This window comes from Xiphophorus maculatus, chromosome 1 (genome assembly GCF_002775205.1).
Source record: "Xiphophorus maculatus strain JP 163 A chromosome 1, X_maculatus-5.0-male, whole genome shotgun sequence".
NCBI classification, from domain to species: domain Eukaryota; kingdom Metazoa; phylum Chordata; class Actinopteri; order Cyprinodontiformes; family Poeciliidae; genus Xiphophorus; species Xiphophorus maculatus.
The window spans coordinates 25,427,641-25,442,763 of record NC_036443.1 but is presented as its reverse complement, the minus strand read 5'-3'; the positions used below and the strand labels follow the sequence as shown (position 1 = coordinate 25,442,763).

The window sequence follows — 15,123 nt, the reverse complement described above, 5'->3', positions numbered from 1 at the left end:
TTGCTGGCAAGTTGGGTGTGAGCTACTCTGACCTTTCGCTTGCTTTACAAGGCATGTCAGGTACCTTCAGGTGAGGTTTTTACATCGACTGTGAAACTACGGATAGTATGTAGAGCCATGTGTTGTGATCCATCTCAGGATAAAAATAAAATAAAATAAAAAAATAACACGATTCTACCTGGAAACTGAAGACACGTCACCCAAAGAAAATGCATCTAGTACGTACTGTAAATGCTGCATTAATAGATAGTTCCCACAAGACCGGACGCAAGTTACCCCGGAATGCGCCATCTTGGTAGGCGACCGGTAAACAGAATTACCGATGCTTAAATTAGTCTTTTTGCGTGATCAGATCAAATATGATATGGATTGTTTTTCCTCTGGACATTAACCAGCCACTGGTTCGACTTCCCTTTTGGAAAAACCTTCAGTTTTACTTTTGGGAAGTAAAGCTTACATTTATGTTTGCAAGAGTTTTTGCAAACAATGTTTATGGGCGACGCCATGTTAAAGTACAGACTTCTTAACTTCTTAACCTTTTCCCAAATAACTGGAACACAGCATGAGTAGCAAAGTTTGCTCACCTTAACAGGATGTAATGAAAACTTCTTTACTGTTTTATCGCATTTGAATTTACACCCTTAAATGTAATAATATCCAAACATCGTTTACATCACCTACGCATAATTAATAAAGTGTTAAAGTTGCCTCTGTACTATCAAGATGGTGGCAGAGAACCAGGCTGTAGGAAGTGTGACGTCATGTGGGAACTATCTATATTTTTAACCGAATAGATTCACAAACGTACAAATATTAGGGCCATACTAAGAAAAAAAATAAAATTACAAGAGTAAAGTCATGTTACAATAATAAAGTCGTAATATTTTGAGAATAACGTCATGATATTGCAAAAATAAAGTTGTAATATCAAAAGAATAAAGTCATAATGTTAAGACTTTATTCTCGTAATTTTATGACTTTAGTCTTAGCAATTTTTAAATTATTTTCTAAGAGTGGCCCTAATATCCCGTCGTACAAAGGAATACAAAAAGTATAACTAGTGTGCAGAGATCATTCAAAATCCACACTTTCATTCATAAACTCTTTGTGTGAACAAAGCTTCTCCCTTAGTGACTTGTTTTCAGTCCAGCTTGATCAAAATCATGATCTGTTACTAAACGTGTTTAGGATAAAAATGGAAAAACATTCAAAGGTGTCATTTTGGTAAATAAGAAAGAAGAAGCGTGTAAATTAGGCAGAGGTGCTCAATGCAAACCCCTTCGCCTTAGCAGACTGACGTCTGTTTTATGTTGCGTCTGCGTTTGGGTCTGCGCACGCACACACTCACAGCCCCCCCCTCACACACACACACAAACACACACGTACATACGTTTATTTAGGATGTGGCACCTGAAAAAGCGAGGCCCTGAGCGTTGGAGATGGCGTACACACAAAGAAGGTTTTGGGTAAAGGGAGGCAGCTGACCGTTTACAACATGATCACAGGCGAACCGCGTCGACGCAGGCTGACCGGCCAGCCGAGTCCACATCATGGAACAAAAGAAAAAAAGACGACAGGAAGGAGGAAGGACAGACATCAGTGGAAATAGACGCGATAGAAAACGTAAGCGCTGAGGGCCAGCGCCGTGCCCAGGCACACGTGGGCCGTCAGAGGGGACCAAGCCCCCTTCTTCTGCTCTGCTTCATCCGTCTCGTCCTCCCCCTGCTGGGTTTTCCTCGGAGGGTCGGAGGTCAGGTCTTTGATTCCCACAGGCCCGTCCCGTCTGTCCGGAGGCGGCTCCGGGGCGGCTGGGTTTCTGTTCCTCAGCTCTGTGTCTCCTGTAGACCTGAAAGACCAAACCAGAGGGACAGCAGAACAAAGGTTTAATTTCCCTTTTAGGCGATTATGATGGTAACTGTCCACTTCAGTTGTTATAAAAATCTAATATCACTTAAAAGATATTTGACTTGGTAATTTAATTTAACCTTCTGTCTCTTTAAAAACTCCTGCTCTTTCTGAAACTTTGCTTTCAGCACGCCATCACAACAATGCTCCTCCATGATGCCATTTACAGCCGTTCTTAGCTGAGCAGACTCATAATGCCAGCAGGTATTACAGGTGTTTAACATACATTAAAGAATCAAAGCAAAACTCCATGTATGTTTTAGATGAGGGGGCAGCATTATGACATTCCCCTCCTTCCACAGTCACTTTCCCACTTGTGGTAAATCTCACGAGAAAGTTTGTAAACGGCTTCATGGAGAAACGTTGTGATGAAGGCGAAGTGCCAGAAAGAGCAGGAGCTTCTTAAAGAGACAGAGTCCCAATTTCAAAGTTAAGTTTGATGACATGCAGCATTTTTTTAATAACAGCTGAAGGTGATGCAGTTACCTGATTCTGCTATAAAATGAAACGATTTGCCTAAAAAACACCGGCACTTTAAACAGTTTGGAAACAGCCTTATAAGATTTCGTATGATATTAGGAAAACATGTGATAATATTAGAGAAAGTCCTGACTAAATCTACAAATAATTACAACATGTTACTTCCTTACATAGAGGCTTAGTGCGGAGTCAATGATTTACTAAAAAAAATCTTGCTTTGTGCAACGTCTGCTTCTCTGCTAAAAACATATAAATGCTGCATTAATCATAACGTTGAGCTTGAGTCTAAATAATTATCCAACATTTATTGGAGTCCAGGCACTTCTTCATGATATGCAAAATATTGAGATCACAATAAATGTGCATTATATAAATCATATACAGTACATAGATATGTAGATATAGAAGTGGTCGCTGAAGACAGATAAATGATGCAGCATCGTTTCCTCTTAAACTTTACAGGAGAAGCAAAGAGTGTTTGATTTGTTTTCCACGCAGCTTCTCCATTTTGGTTTCATTTCTGTCTGATGAATAATGACGATGTAAAATCTGTTGTGTGTTTCTGAACACTTGTGGTTAAATTTAAATCAACTTTCGTATGATATTAGGAAAACATGCGTTAGAGAAAGTCCTCACTAAATCTACAAATAACTACAACATGTTACTTCCTTACATAGAAAGGAAGTAACATGTTGTAATTAAAACCTGATAAAGATCAAACCGTTTTTATTATCATGACCTGATATGTTAAACCTAATTTCATTATTTTTTATGTAAGTTACAAAGTGGCTCTGATGGGGAACAATAACACTTTACATGTTATTAGCTTTGTTTATTTCAAACATAGTCAGAATATCATAATATAAAATTTTGATAACTGTTTGAAAATGAGGTATAAACTTTTTTCATATGTCTTACTTTTTACATATTGCTCTTTATTTGAAGAAAAAGTATATATACAAACTTTTTATACAAAAATCTGATTGTTTCAACAGAAAGTTAATTTAATTCCGTTTTAATTTCTATTTTAGTTAAGTGTGGTTACTATGACTTACAGCTTAAGATTTTAGCTTCTCAGACACAAAAGACTAATTTAAAATGTCAGCAGAAAGTCACCAAGTATCACTGCAAACAAACAAAGCTGGCTTAAAACAAAGTGTATTGAATGAAAGTTAAGTGGAAGGAAAACATCTGGTGGAAAAAAGCATCAAGTGAAACATTTTTGTCAAAAACCCACAAAGACGACTATTCGTCACAGGAAGTGTCGTGATTCGTCGATGTCAGAATCACATTTAAAATCTTCGCCACTAGTTTCCTCATAGTATTCTTATCAAAACAACAAAGATAAACCATCTCAGGTGCAGCCGCCTCTCTAACCATCTATTGTCCTTACTGCTGCTACTCTTTGTGTCAAAAATGACTGCATGCGTCTTGTCTATGTTTGCTGATTGGCCCACAAAGCCAGCCAATGGCGAACCAAATTTAATTAACATTTCCAAAAATATTCTGATTCAGTAGTTTTCAAAGTGAGGGTCGTGGCCCCCTGAAGGGCCACCAGAAGGTCTTAAAGGGGCGTAAATAAAAAATTGACTGAATTGAAATTTTTGTAATCAAAATCTAGTTTATTGTTCCAATTAATATAAAATATATGCAAAAATAATTTGTTGAAATGTTACTTCCAGGTTCTTGTTTCTGATTGGTTGCTCTTTAAACTAGCGTAGCTACTGTAAAATTTACAGAAAAAGACTGAAGTATGTAATAATTATTGAATAATAAACAATCAATTAATTAATCGCACGGTAAATTAAAACAAGCTCAATAATTTCCATTTGTATGATTTATTGTTTTTCTTGTTTCTACCAAAAACGACAATTTTGTTTACAGAGGCTTCATAATTCATTTTATTTGTTGTTTTGCTTATTTGTTTTGGATATTTAAAATATCTTCCAGTTCCGGTTTTAAATATTCATTCAAATTTAAAGTTTATTTACCTTTGAGAATGTGTTTTTGCATTATATTATGTCTTTAAAATGGCCTCAAAACAACAATATTATAATTTATCGCAATAACTTATGAGACAATTTAAAATTTGTTACCATGGCAGGCCTATTGAACAGTGAATAAAAAGTTTGTGAACCCCTGCACTAATTTCCAGAATTAAAGTAGATCTGAACCAAGCAGCAGAATGAGATTCTCAGATTACTCAGAGCTGCCATCTTTTTAAATCTTATCTATTCTGCTTTTGGCCGCCTCGGTTCCTGCAAATCAGTCCGACTTGAGAAACAGGTAGACCGGGAAAAAACAGAAATAAAGAAAAACTAGTGTGATAGATGCATGCACCCATGATGGCATTAATGAAAAACGGTCCTGAGGAAAGGAAAGAAGATTATGAGGCACATTACCTAAATTAAACTGACTCTGGATGCCTTAGTTGGAATAAATCTGGATTGTTAAGAAATAAAATAAAGTAAGAAATAAAATAAGTCTGTTTGGGTATTGTCTAATTTCTACAGACAAGAACAAACCCTTAATAATAATTTACTCAAACTTCACCAGATAATGGCGATTTAATGCAAAAAGAAAAACTCTGCGTCTCAATAAATAAGAATATTATTGATTATTATATCAGAAACTCAATTTCACAATGTAAAAAGTGAAACTGATGGTTCCTTACACACACAGAGTGACATATTTCTGTTCATTTTCATTTCAATGATAAACACAATGATGAGGAAGTGCAGACATGAAAGTTATCCGGCAGCTATTTACCTCCCGGCACGAGCCACAAAAGGTCATTTCCAAAGAAGCCTGTTGTTCACAAACCGCAGTGTCCAAGCATTTCCATGGAAAGTTCAGTGGAAGGAAGAAGTACCAAAGGAGGATGGCGTAGCAATTTTAAGCAGAGTTACGTCTAAAGAATAAGCTACAAAATTATTAAAAAGTTGATTAATTTTGGTAATTTAACCCAAAAATATATAGGTTCTCTACACACAAAGTGTTTTTGTTCTTTTGGACAAATTTTGCTAAAATTTTATTACAGGAATGTTATATTATCTAGTGATAATGTTATGGGCACAGAGACCCACCACAAGCCAACAAGGCCATTTCCAAAAAAAAAACTTGCTGCTGTAAAAAACTGCTGTATCCAAGCATTTTTATAGAAAGTTAAGTGGAAAGAAAAAATGCTACGACCATATAAGGGCCTAAACAAAACATGAAAGTTGTCCCACAGACAACTGCACAAGCTAGAAAAGATATATTCCAAATAAACTTGCTGCAGCCAAGAATTTCCATAGAAAGTTCAGTGGAAGGAAAAAGTTTGATTTAAAAAAAGTACCAAAGGAGGATGGCATACTAATTTTAATTTCTAAAATTACATCTAAAAATAAACCACAATATAATAAAAAGGTGATTAATTTCAGTACTTTCACCCAAAACTATATTAGATTCATAACTTACATGTAGGCGATTTTGGCTTAAAGTAAATTATTGTCCAATTACAAGTTCCTTTTTTTCTAATTAAATTTAAAAATAACTCTGAAGGTTTCCTAAGTTATTGAGATGCATGTGTAGATTTTTAGGCCCGTATTTCGGATGTTTACCTCAGTTGGGAAGTTTCCACACGGTGGAGGAAGTCTATGTCATCTGGGAAAAAACATGGCTGCACTCGGCCGTTGTAAGGGTCTCTGGGAGGAGGAAGAGGAGGCGGCGGGGTGAACTCTGGAGGATCATCTTCCTCATTCGACAGCTCTTTCCATGACTCCTTAGAAAAAAAACAGACATATTCATGTTATTTTTATTAATTTAAGAAAACATATTTAAAAAAACTCAGAAGGGAAGAAGAACCTGCCTGGAGAGAAGTGTCTCCTTTGATGTACTTGGCACCTTCAATCACAGCAAGGTAGGAGAAGCGAAGCTGGTCTGGCGTTTGTATCAAACCCATTCGATAACGACGCATCTCCAGCAGCACTTCACGGATCCGCACCGAAGACGGGTCTTTACGGAGAGACATCTGTAAAAATAACAGAAATACACCGCTTTTACGTCTGTAAAAATAACATTTAAACGTCACTTTTACGTCTGTAAAAATAACATTTAAACGTCACTTTTACGTCTGTAAAAATAACATTTAAACGTCACTTTTACGTCTGTAAAAATAACATTTAAACGTCACTTTTACATCTGTAAAAGTAACAAAAACGCCTTTTAAGATCTGTAAAATTAACATTTAAACACTGCTTTTACATCTGTAAAAATAACAAAAACGCTTTTTAAGATCTGTAAAAATAACATTTAAACACTGCTTTTACATCTGTACAAGATAACAGCTAAACAGTTTTCAGACTAACTGAAATAATAGCTAAATACCATTTTACGTCTGTAAAAATAACAGCAAAAACATTGTTCTTACATCTGTAAAAAATAACAGAAATATGCAGTTCTTACATCTGTAAAATTAACAGCAAAATGTTTTACATTTGTAAGAATAACAGCAAAACAGCCATCTTAAATTAGTAAAAATAATAGCAAAATGCAATTTTTACATCTGTAAAAATAACAGAAATATGCCTAAATTACATTCGTAAAAAAAAAAAAATTTAAAAGCAGCAAAACAACATTTATATTTCTGTAAAAACAACAGCAGTTTATAGACTAAAACTTTGCCTTGTTCTATTGAAAGCATTAAATTACGACTCTGCTGATGAGTCTACACAAACCAAAAGGAGGCAGGTGTCCACGAGACAGAAGGTCCCGGAGCGTCCGATCCCAGCGCTGCAGTGGACCACCACCGGCCCTTGCTCCGCATTCAGACAGCCCGATTCGCGCACCTTGAAGAGGAAGTTGAGGAAGGAGGCTGGAGACTCTGGGACCCCAAAGTCAGGCCAGGTCGTGTAGTGAAAATGTAAAATTTCACGCGTCTCCTGAGTCTGCAGGGGCAGATCAGAGTGAAAACGTTCAGAAGAAATCCAGTGAATGAATGAAGGACTTTTTTTCTTTTTTTTTTGCTATGCAAATTATTTCTCAGAACTGAAAATGGCAAAGAAAAGCTGCAGTTTCAGCAAATGAAACTGAGAAAACATGGATAAGAGAAGCGAAAAGATGAAAATTTGTTTCATATGATGTTTCAGTTCTTCAGTGATCAGCTCACATACGACTTTATAGGAACGAACAACAGGGTTTCTGCAGGCTTAACCAACTCAAATTTAACACTTTTTAAGACTATTATGAATTATATTTAAGGATGGGTGTTAGTGGCAGCGCCCCCCATTTTCTGGGAAGCTTCAGCCGGGCCAGCGGATCAAAAATGTGACATTTCTGCAGTCTATCTGAGGCTCCTAGCAGCAGCTTCCTGCTTAACCCCCAAAGAGCCGAGCTTTTTTTTAACAAAATCCACGTAGCATCGTACGGGTTAGCAACAGTTAGCAGCTATTTAGCAGCAGCCTCAACGACGACGAAGTATTAGAGACATAGTGAGAAAAAAAATCTAATAAAATAATGAAAATTAAGTCAAAATATTGTGAGAATAAAGTCAAAATATAAAAAAACTGTAATTTTGTTCTAGTATTAATCTTCTATAACATTATTCTCATAATTTTATATAATTTTTTATTTTCTAAGACCCCGTCGTAACGTCTGTGGCGACTCAAACTACACAGAATACACAAAATTTCATTTTTCTAAATTAATTTTCAATCTTTTATTTTAGAAACAGGAGTTTAAGACTTCCTGATTATGCACAGACACCCTCAGCAACAACAAAAGCCATCATCACAATGTAGATTAGCATCATTAGCAGCTGGCATGGAGCTTCTAGACTCATTCTGATAATCGTGAGGAACAACTCACAGACAGATTTTCCAGCTCCAGCTGTCGGACTGTGTAGTACGATTTGATGTCCTCTGAGACGAGAGTGACCTTGAAGTTGGTGTCTTCAAAGATGACATCTTTCTCCTCTCTTTGAGGCCAATATTGGGCACATTTGATCTGAACCCAAAGGAGAATGCAGGTTATACACAAGAAACCTGAAGAAAAGGAAATGCAGAGAGACGGAGAGTTGATTTGAAAGCCAGCTGGTGCTTACAGAGCCTTTCTCTATGACCCGGTTCAGCATCACGACTCCGCGGGTCCTCTGCTCCCAAACCATCTCCCAGAAATGACCACATGTACTTGGAAGGGGTCCCTAAGAACAAACGACAGAAAAAACAACCATTTCACGACGTAAAATGGCAAATATTGTCTCACAACTTGTCTGATCATAAATCCTTTTGGATTTAGTGTTTTTACGAGAAGCCTTTATTTGCCTAATTTTATGCATTTGTTTTGTTATGAAAGCAGGCATTGTTTCTTTTGTGTGAAATTTTAATCAAACTTTTAGTTTCTGTTTAACACTAAAAGGAAAATGATAGAAAACACTGCTAACAAATCTTCCGATCCGAATTGGTAACTAAACTAAGTCCTCGGTTTAGGGCGGGCATTTATTGTTTATCATGAAAAACTTCTTATCATGATAAGAATTTCGATGTATTATTGTCTCAATAAATTTCACTTAAATATATCAAGTGAACAACAAGTATTATCGAAAATTTCATTTTTACCATTTTCTCCACTGTTTGTTTCACAAAACTATCAAATATCAGTAAATTCAAAAATATGATTTAATGCAGTTAGTGTGTGCAGTTTAGTGATATAAATCACACTTCTTCAAGTGGCGTCCTGAAGAACGTTTTAAAATGGAAATGCTTTTCAGAACAGTATTTGTGTTTGTGGCGCTACGAATGCTATGCCATACAGTTACCAAAAAAAGCAATAAATAGCTTTTCTGCCAAAAACATTTTCATTATCACAATAATATTCTTAAATTCATTTGACAAAAAGAAGACGAGTTGTTGTGCCAATTACAACAAAGTTCTGCAATGAGCTGGGCACAGGCAGTGAGAGCAGCAAAAAAATAAATAAAGTGGAGAGACGCCTGTAGAACTCAACTCCAAACTATTAGTAGAAAATCCGCCTATTTGTTGATTTTTCCATAAAGTATATCTAAATATTTGAAAGAAAATGCAGCTTGTGAAGCTAAAATACCTAGCATGCATCTTGACACACTATTGGCTGGCGTTTGCAAAGCAGCCAATCCATGAGCTCCATTTATGTTCCTTGGCGCTGATTGGCTGAACCTCCAACAGTGGCGATGAGGAAGAAAGTAGATGTTAGCTTCTGTGCTAGTGCTAACACAGTTTCCAGTGCGGGTATTAATACATATTTGGTGTTTAAACTATTGAAATACGCATTTTTAGAGGGGACTTGAGTATTCACAGATATTAAATATTCGCGGGTTCGCAGGAGTTCACTGTATTAACCAAGAAAGTTGTTACATGATTTCCTGTAAAATTTTATAAATTACTTTAAATTGTCCAAGTCAGCTTCCATTCACTGTAAATGAGGCTGGTTCAAACACAATCTGATAGAAAATAAAGCAAAAACTACAAATATGGCAGCAAGAACCAACATAAAACCTGCAAGACCAAAAAAGTTTAGTATTTTTATACATGTTTCAGGGTTTAAAAGTTACAAGCGCCCCATGAGAAAGGAAATGCCCACAACCCGTTCAGCTAAATTTGAAGATGGCTCTGATCTAATCCAGGATACAAATCAGGTCCAGATTAACCTAATATCTAAATAATCTGAGTCTCAGATTAAGCTCGACTCCTAATAAGTGTTGTTGGTGACTCTGGTTTTACTCCTCGGTTAGTCGTGAAGTCAGATCTTTCACTTTTTATGACTTCCAGAGCAAAAAGAAATGTCTGCAGCTTCCTGTCCATCTGTGTCATGTGACACTTTGTTCAGATATCCGCTCACAGCTCCGAGTTTGGTGCTGCAGTTCAGACAGTCGTTAAATTTTACAACCTTAACAGCAAACCGACGACTCTATGACGCAGGAAAACAAATTTCTTCTACACATAACTAACTGGAACTGAACTGAAACAGGTTACGAACCAAATCATCAACAAGCCAAATCAAAACAGGCAGCATGCTAATGTTAGCCTAGCTCAGGATCTGTAACCTTTATGACCTAAGAAGGCATTTTGTGAAATCAAAAAAAAAAGCTTGTTCAGAGCCACAAATGTCACAACTTTTTTTTTTTTTTTAAAGCATCTTATACATTTAGAAAAGAAAAAAAAATTAAAGATTTAAAATAAAGACAAATAAAGCTTTGCAAAAGTAGATGGATATGTTTTTTTTCTCTGCGGTCTGGATAACGATGTAAAATTAAGCGTCCTCTCTGAGAAACATGGTGGTGGCAGCATCATGGTAGAAAAGTTTTCCAGCTCTAACCGAAGCACAATGTGGTCAGGGTACCTGAACAGAAATGCAAGCCACACTTTTTAGATTTTTATTTATAAATCATTTTTACCACCATGTTTCCTTCCTCTTCCATAATTATTTGTATTTTTGTATTTGTTGCATTTTTACTTCCACAAGGTAAAGAATAGATTAGAATATTCTCAACATTCTTTGAACATAATACTGGAAAAGTTACAGTGTGTATTTTAAATGAAGTTCAATTTATTTTTACATAGAAGCACAACTAATATCATCTGAAAGAGCTTTACATGGCAAACAGATCTATATACAGAATTCAGTTCATGCACACCAAGAAATGTATGTGTAAAACCATACTACTATTTGGGATTAAACGATTAATCGTGATTAATCGATTATTGGAAAAACCTGTCAACTAATTTAGTGATCGATTAATCGCTAACTGGAGTACAGACTCAAAAAAATGCCTTTTGCTGTAAGAACAACACACTCAGAGCAGCAATTAAGCCAAAACTGTACAAAAATCTCTGTATTTTGCATGTAAGATTAAAAACAAAAGTTTGTAAATATGATTTACCAGAACTCCTAAAGTGGTCAAATTTAAACTTCACCTGGTTCAAATTCTGTTAAAAAACACAAATCTCCTATTAAGCACCATTTTCTACCCAATTATTAATCAGTTAATGCAAAAATTAACCAACTAATCTACTAAATAATCGGGTGTGCATTAAAGAGATGCTGCTATTGCATTTCAATGTCAAATTTATTTATATAGCACTTTTAAAAAGGTTTAAAACTGCACCAAAGTGCTGTACAAAATTATAATAGAATAAGTTGATGGAAAGAGAAAGAAATAATACTTATATATATATATATATATATATATATATATGATAAAATAATGAGAGTAATAATAAGTAAATAAAGTAAAAAAAAAAAAACATCACAACAGGAGAATTACAGTATCAGGCCTCAATTAAATGCCAAAGAATAAAAATTTGTTTTAAAAAGCGATTCAGGCAATAAAGTGTGAAATAAAATTTGTTTGTTTTGTTTCTTTATAATGCTTTTCTAATCTTGCATAAAAACACTCAAGTGGTAAAATGAAAGATCTGCACAGTGTAAATGTTTTTATCCGATTAAATCAATTCATTGTCCAAATAATCATTAGTTGCAGCCAATATGTCACATAATCCAATGTATTCTTACATTTTACTGAAAGGTTTGCTGGTAGCTTTTAAATTACTGTCAGGCTGTGCAACATTACAGATAAGTTTTATTATAATACAAAGACATATTCTGAGTAAAGGCTACGCATTGAATCTCCCTGGATGCTCACCTGAGTAAGAATATATTTCCTCTGCGCTTCTTCTGCAGTTATTAGGCTGGCGTTAATGTAGTCGTTTGGACCCAGCTGCAGGCAGATTCTGCTGTGGTCAACTGCAGAGAAACAAACAAAAGCAACAAGAAACTTCATCTGGTTTTTGTTTTTCCAATTTTAAATCGATAACAACCGTCCCACACAGCGTCCTCCCCTGGCTGTGAGAAAAGGGCGTCGCTGGACGGGACTAAAAACAGACACCGTGAGAATCTCACCCTGAGAGGTACCAGCTCAGGGAACGTTTTGAGATAAAAACGTAAACAGAACTACTTAGTTTCGGGTTCCTCATTTTCACATCTCGTTAAATGCGAATATGAAAAACCGTAACTATTTGCAACGCCGACTGCTCAATTTTGCACGGCTCATTCAGTGTGAAGAAAAGAGGAAACCACCAAAGATCAAATTTTAAACTCTGTTAGCTGCTTAGTTTATTAGATAATAATGTTGAACAATAATATATATATGTATGATTAGGAGGAAACATAACAGTAGTTTAATGGAGAAAAGATAATGAAGCAATAAAGTATAAGAAGTGGATTTTCCTGTTTCCTATTAAATGATTTGTGAATTTTATTTCATTTCAACCAAGTTTTTAAAAACAAAACAGACAAAAAACAAGCAATCAGTATAACAAGAGAAAACATGAATACATAACCAAGAAAAAAATAATTAGCTTAGCACCACTTTTCTGTTTGAAAAAGAGTAGAAAAGAGTAAACACTAATTTAATGAAATATATTACTTACCGACTCTCATAACAAGACAAGAAAATCTACTAGCCTTTAATAATATAAATTATTCTAATACAACGTCAGAATAATTACCAACTCCTTGTTAATTTAACGCATTAGAAAACATAAACTTGGGTAAATTTTGTGTAAAATGATTTTTAAAATAGGATCAGGACTCTACCTTTAAATAATTATTACTCTGCCAGAGGAGAAACGGGAACAAGCAGCTGCAACGATGTTATTGGTCAAATGAAAACACGACGCGTCTCAGTTAGCATGGATATTTAAGTGGTTTTTTTTCTAAATCTGACCAGGTGAAGAAAGGTGTAGAGCAACTCACAGGGGCTGACGTCCCGGTAACGGTTCCGAGTCTTGTTTTCGGGAAATTTGGCAACCTTGCATGGTAATTCACAAGATTGCTGGCGAATGTCCTGTGGCAAAACAAACCAAAAAAGATGGTTGTGTGACTCTTAGTGTGACTGCAAGGTTTGAAAAATCTAAATTTATGCATGTGTGCAAAGAAAGTCTTGTGCAGGGGGGAGGAGGTTCTTCCTTCCTAAATTTTGTACTTGTCAAGTTTTTTCATGTTGAAGAAGTTTATGTAAAACATAGAAACGTGTAGCTCACAAGTTTACTAAACACTCATCATGGGTATGAATATATAAAATTTAGTCCTTCTGATATTTATTTTAACCATTCTTTTAACAGGGTGAGATGATTTTAACCATTTAAAGTTCTGACACAGCCAGTTTATAAAGTCCCAATATACCCCAAAACATAAACCTCTAGTTATATAAATCTTTTACAAAGCAGAAATTTCCACAATATCACAGATTGGCCTAGTTCAAGGCCTGTTAATTATCATGATTGATTGCAGCTTGTAGCTTCTCAATACATCATAAGCTGAATTAATCAATACTGAAGGCTATGGGCTATCTAAAATATTAAAGGTAAGATAATGTGAGGTAATTTTATTTATATAGCACATTTTCAGTAACAAGGCAATACATTGTGCTTAAACAAATGAATAGTCATTTCTGAACTCTTACAGATTGAAACAACTGAACACAAGTCGTTCAGATGTGACACCAATGATGCAACAGAACCTCTACAACTGACCTCAACCAGGTCAAAAAGGTGTAAACTATGCATAACTATCCGGAAAAATAATACGGTTTTTGTTTGTTTTTAAGCTACTTAAATTGTAAGATATATAATTATCTTACAAAACTGTTAGAATAAATAACTAAAAAACCCAAATTAATATAGCATCCACGGTTATTCACATGTAAAACGTGCATATGGCGAGAAAAAACAAGTCATTAGCTTTAGAGAAGGTTTCTGTTGACAGAATAAGATTATTAAATGAGATTAAAGACTACAGATTAAAGCTCTGTGATGGGACGTACTTCAAAATACATACATACAGCAATAACAAAACATAATAATAATAAGATTGTCCCTAAAACATGAAATCTTCGCCCTCGGCTTAATGTTTCCCCACCACGATCAGCACAGTTCAAACCTCATATACGGAGTTCCAAGTCCCATTTTCGTCGATTTCCCAAAACTCGGCTTCCATCGCTGCCGCCCGTTCTTGTTCCCGAACCCGAAAGGTAAAACCGCGGCTTCCCGGTAACAAAGCCGTAGTAAACTGTAGTTAAGCAATTTCCTGCGTTAGCTCCCAACTGTCCGGCTGCTGGTAGCTAGCAGTAGGGCTGCATAGATCGCTGCCTCGGCCTGTTCTTTAGCGGAAACACGCCGCTAGCTCCTCCTACGCAGCGCAGCTGCCGTCCTTGGCTGGCTAAAAGAGAGCAGAGTGGGGTTTTAGTAGAATTAGCGAGCTTTTCTGTGATATCCGAAGTTGATTTACAAGTTCTCGTCATATTCGGAGTACAACTCCATTAGTAGGAGGATCCGTTTACCATTCTTACAACAATGGCACAGACTGACGTGAGAGGGCGCGCGGAGGCATCTTGCTTCTGGAAAGAAATGCGTACGATTTGTGAGGGAGCGCGCACGCAGGTTTACGTTGAGTGGAAAGGTTACGTCGTCGTGTCCGCCATATTGGGAGTGGAAAGTTCGCTTTGAAGGCAGTATGTTTGAAACCCGATTTGAAGAATAAACTTTGTGTTTATTTTTATATTTAAAAAAAAAAAATATATATATATATATATATATATATCAATCAATCAATCTTTATTTCAGACACAAAAGAGGTCCATAGTAAAACAAAAAGAAAAGAAAAAAAAAACAAAAAGAGACATGACAGTCACTGAGCCACAAATAAATGATGACGCCAATGTTT

At 35.8% G+C, this 15,123-nt stretch overlaps 1 protein-coding gene across 1 annotated transcript; it reads right to left on the bottom strand.

Annotated features, from left to right (window-relative positions):
* Positions 1-934: 934 nt before the first annotated feature.
* On the bottom strand, positions 935-14,817 carry LOC102218352 (tyrosine-protein phosphatase non-receptor type 1-like). The gene is made up of 10 exons (XM_014468732.2): positions 14,741-14,817; positions 14,341-14,619; positions 13,156-13,246; positions 12,044-12,144; positions 8,468-8,566; positions 8,233-8,370; positions 7,104-7,313; positions 6,236-6,397; positions 5,988-6,148; positions 935-1,846 (listed from the first exon to the last, which is right to left on the bottom strand). The coding sequence occupies exons 2-10, from the start codon at positions 14,395-14,397 to the stop codon at positions 1,597-1,599; spliced, it is 1,269 nt and encodes a 422-aa protein (XP_014324218.1). The 5' UTR covers positions 14,398-14,619; positions 14,741-14,817; the 3' UTR covers positions 935-1,596.
* Positions 14,818-15,123: the final 306 nt, after the last annotated feature.

Excerpts from the sequence above, each read along its gene's own strand:
- LOC102218352 (XM_014468732.2), bottom strand. The coding sequence starts at position 14,397 with ATGGAAGCCGAGTTTTGGGAAATCGACGAAAATGGGACTTGGAACTCC. Across the intron at positions 13,247-14,340 it reads CTTGGAACTCCGTATATGAG|GACATTCGCCAGCAATCTTG; the intron begins GTTTGAACTGTG and ends GTTTTGCCACAG. Across the intron at positions 6,398-7,103 it reads TGGACACCTGCCTCCTTTTG|ATGTCTCTCCGTAAAGACCC; the intron begins GTTTGTGTAGAC and ends TTATTTTTACAG.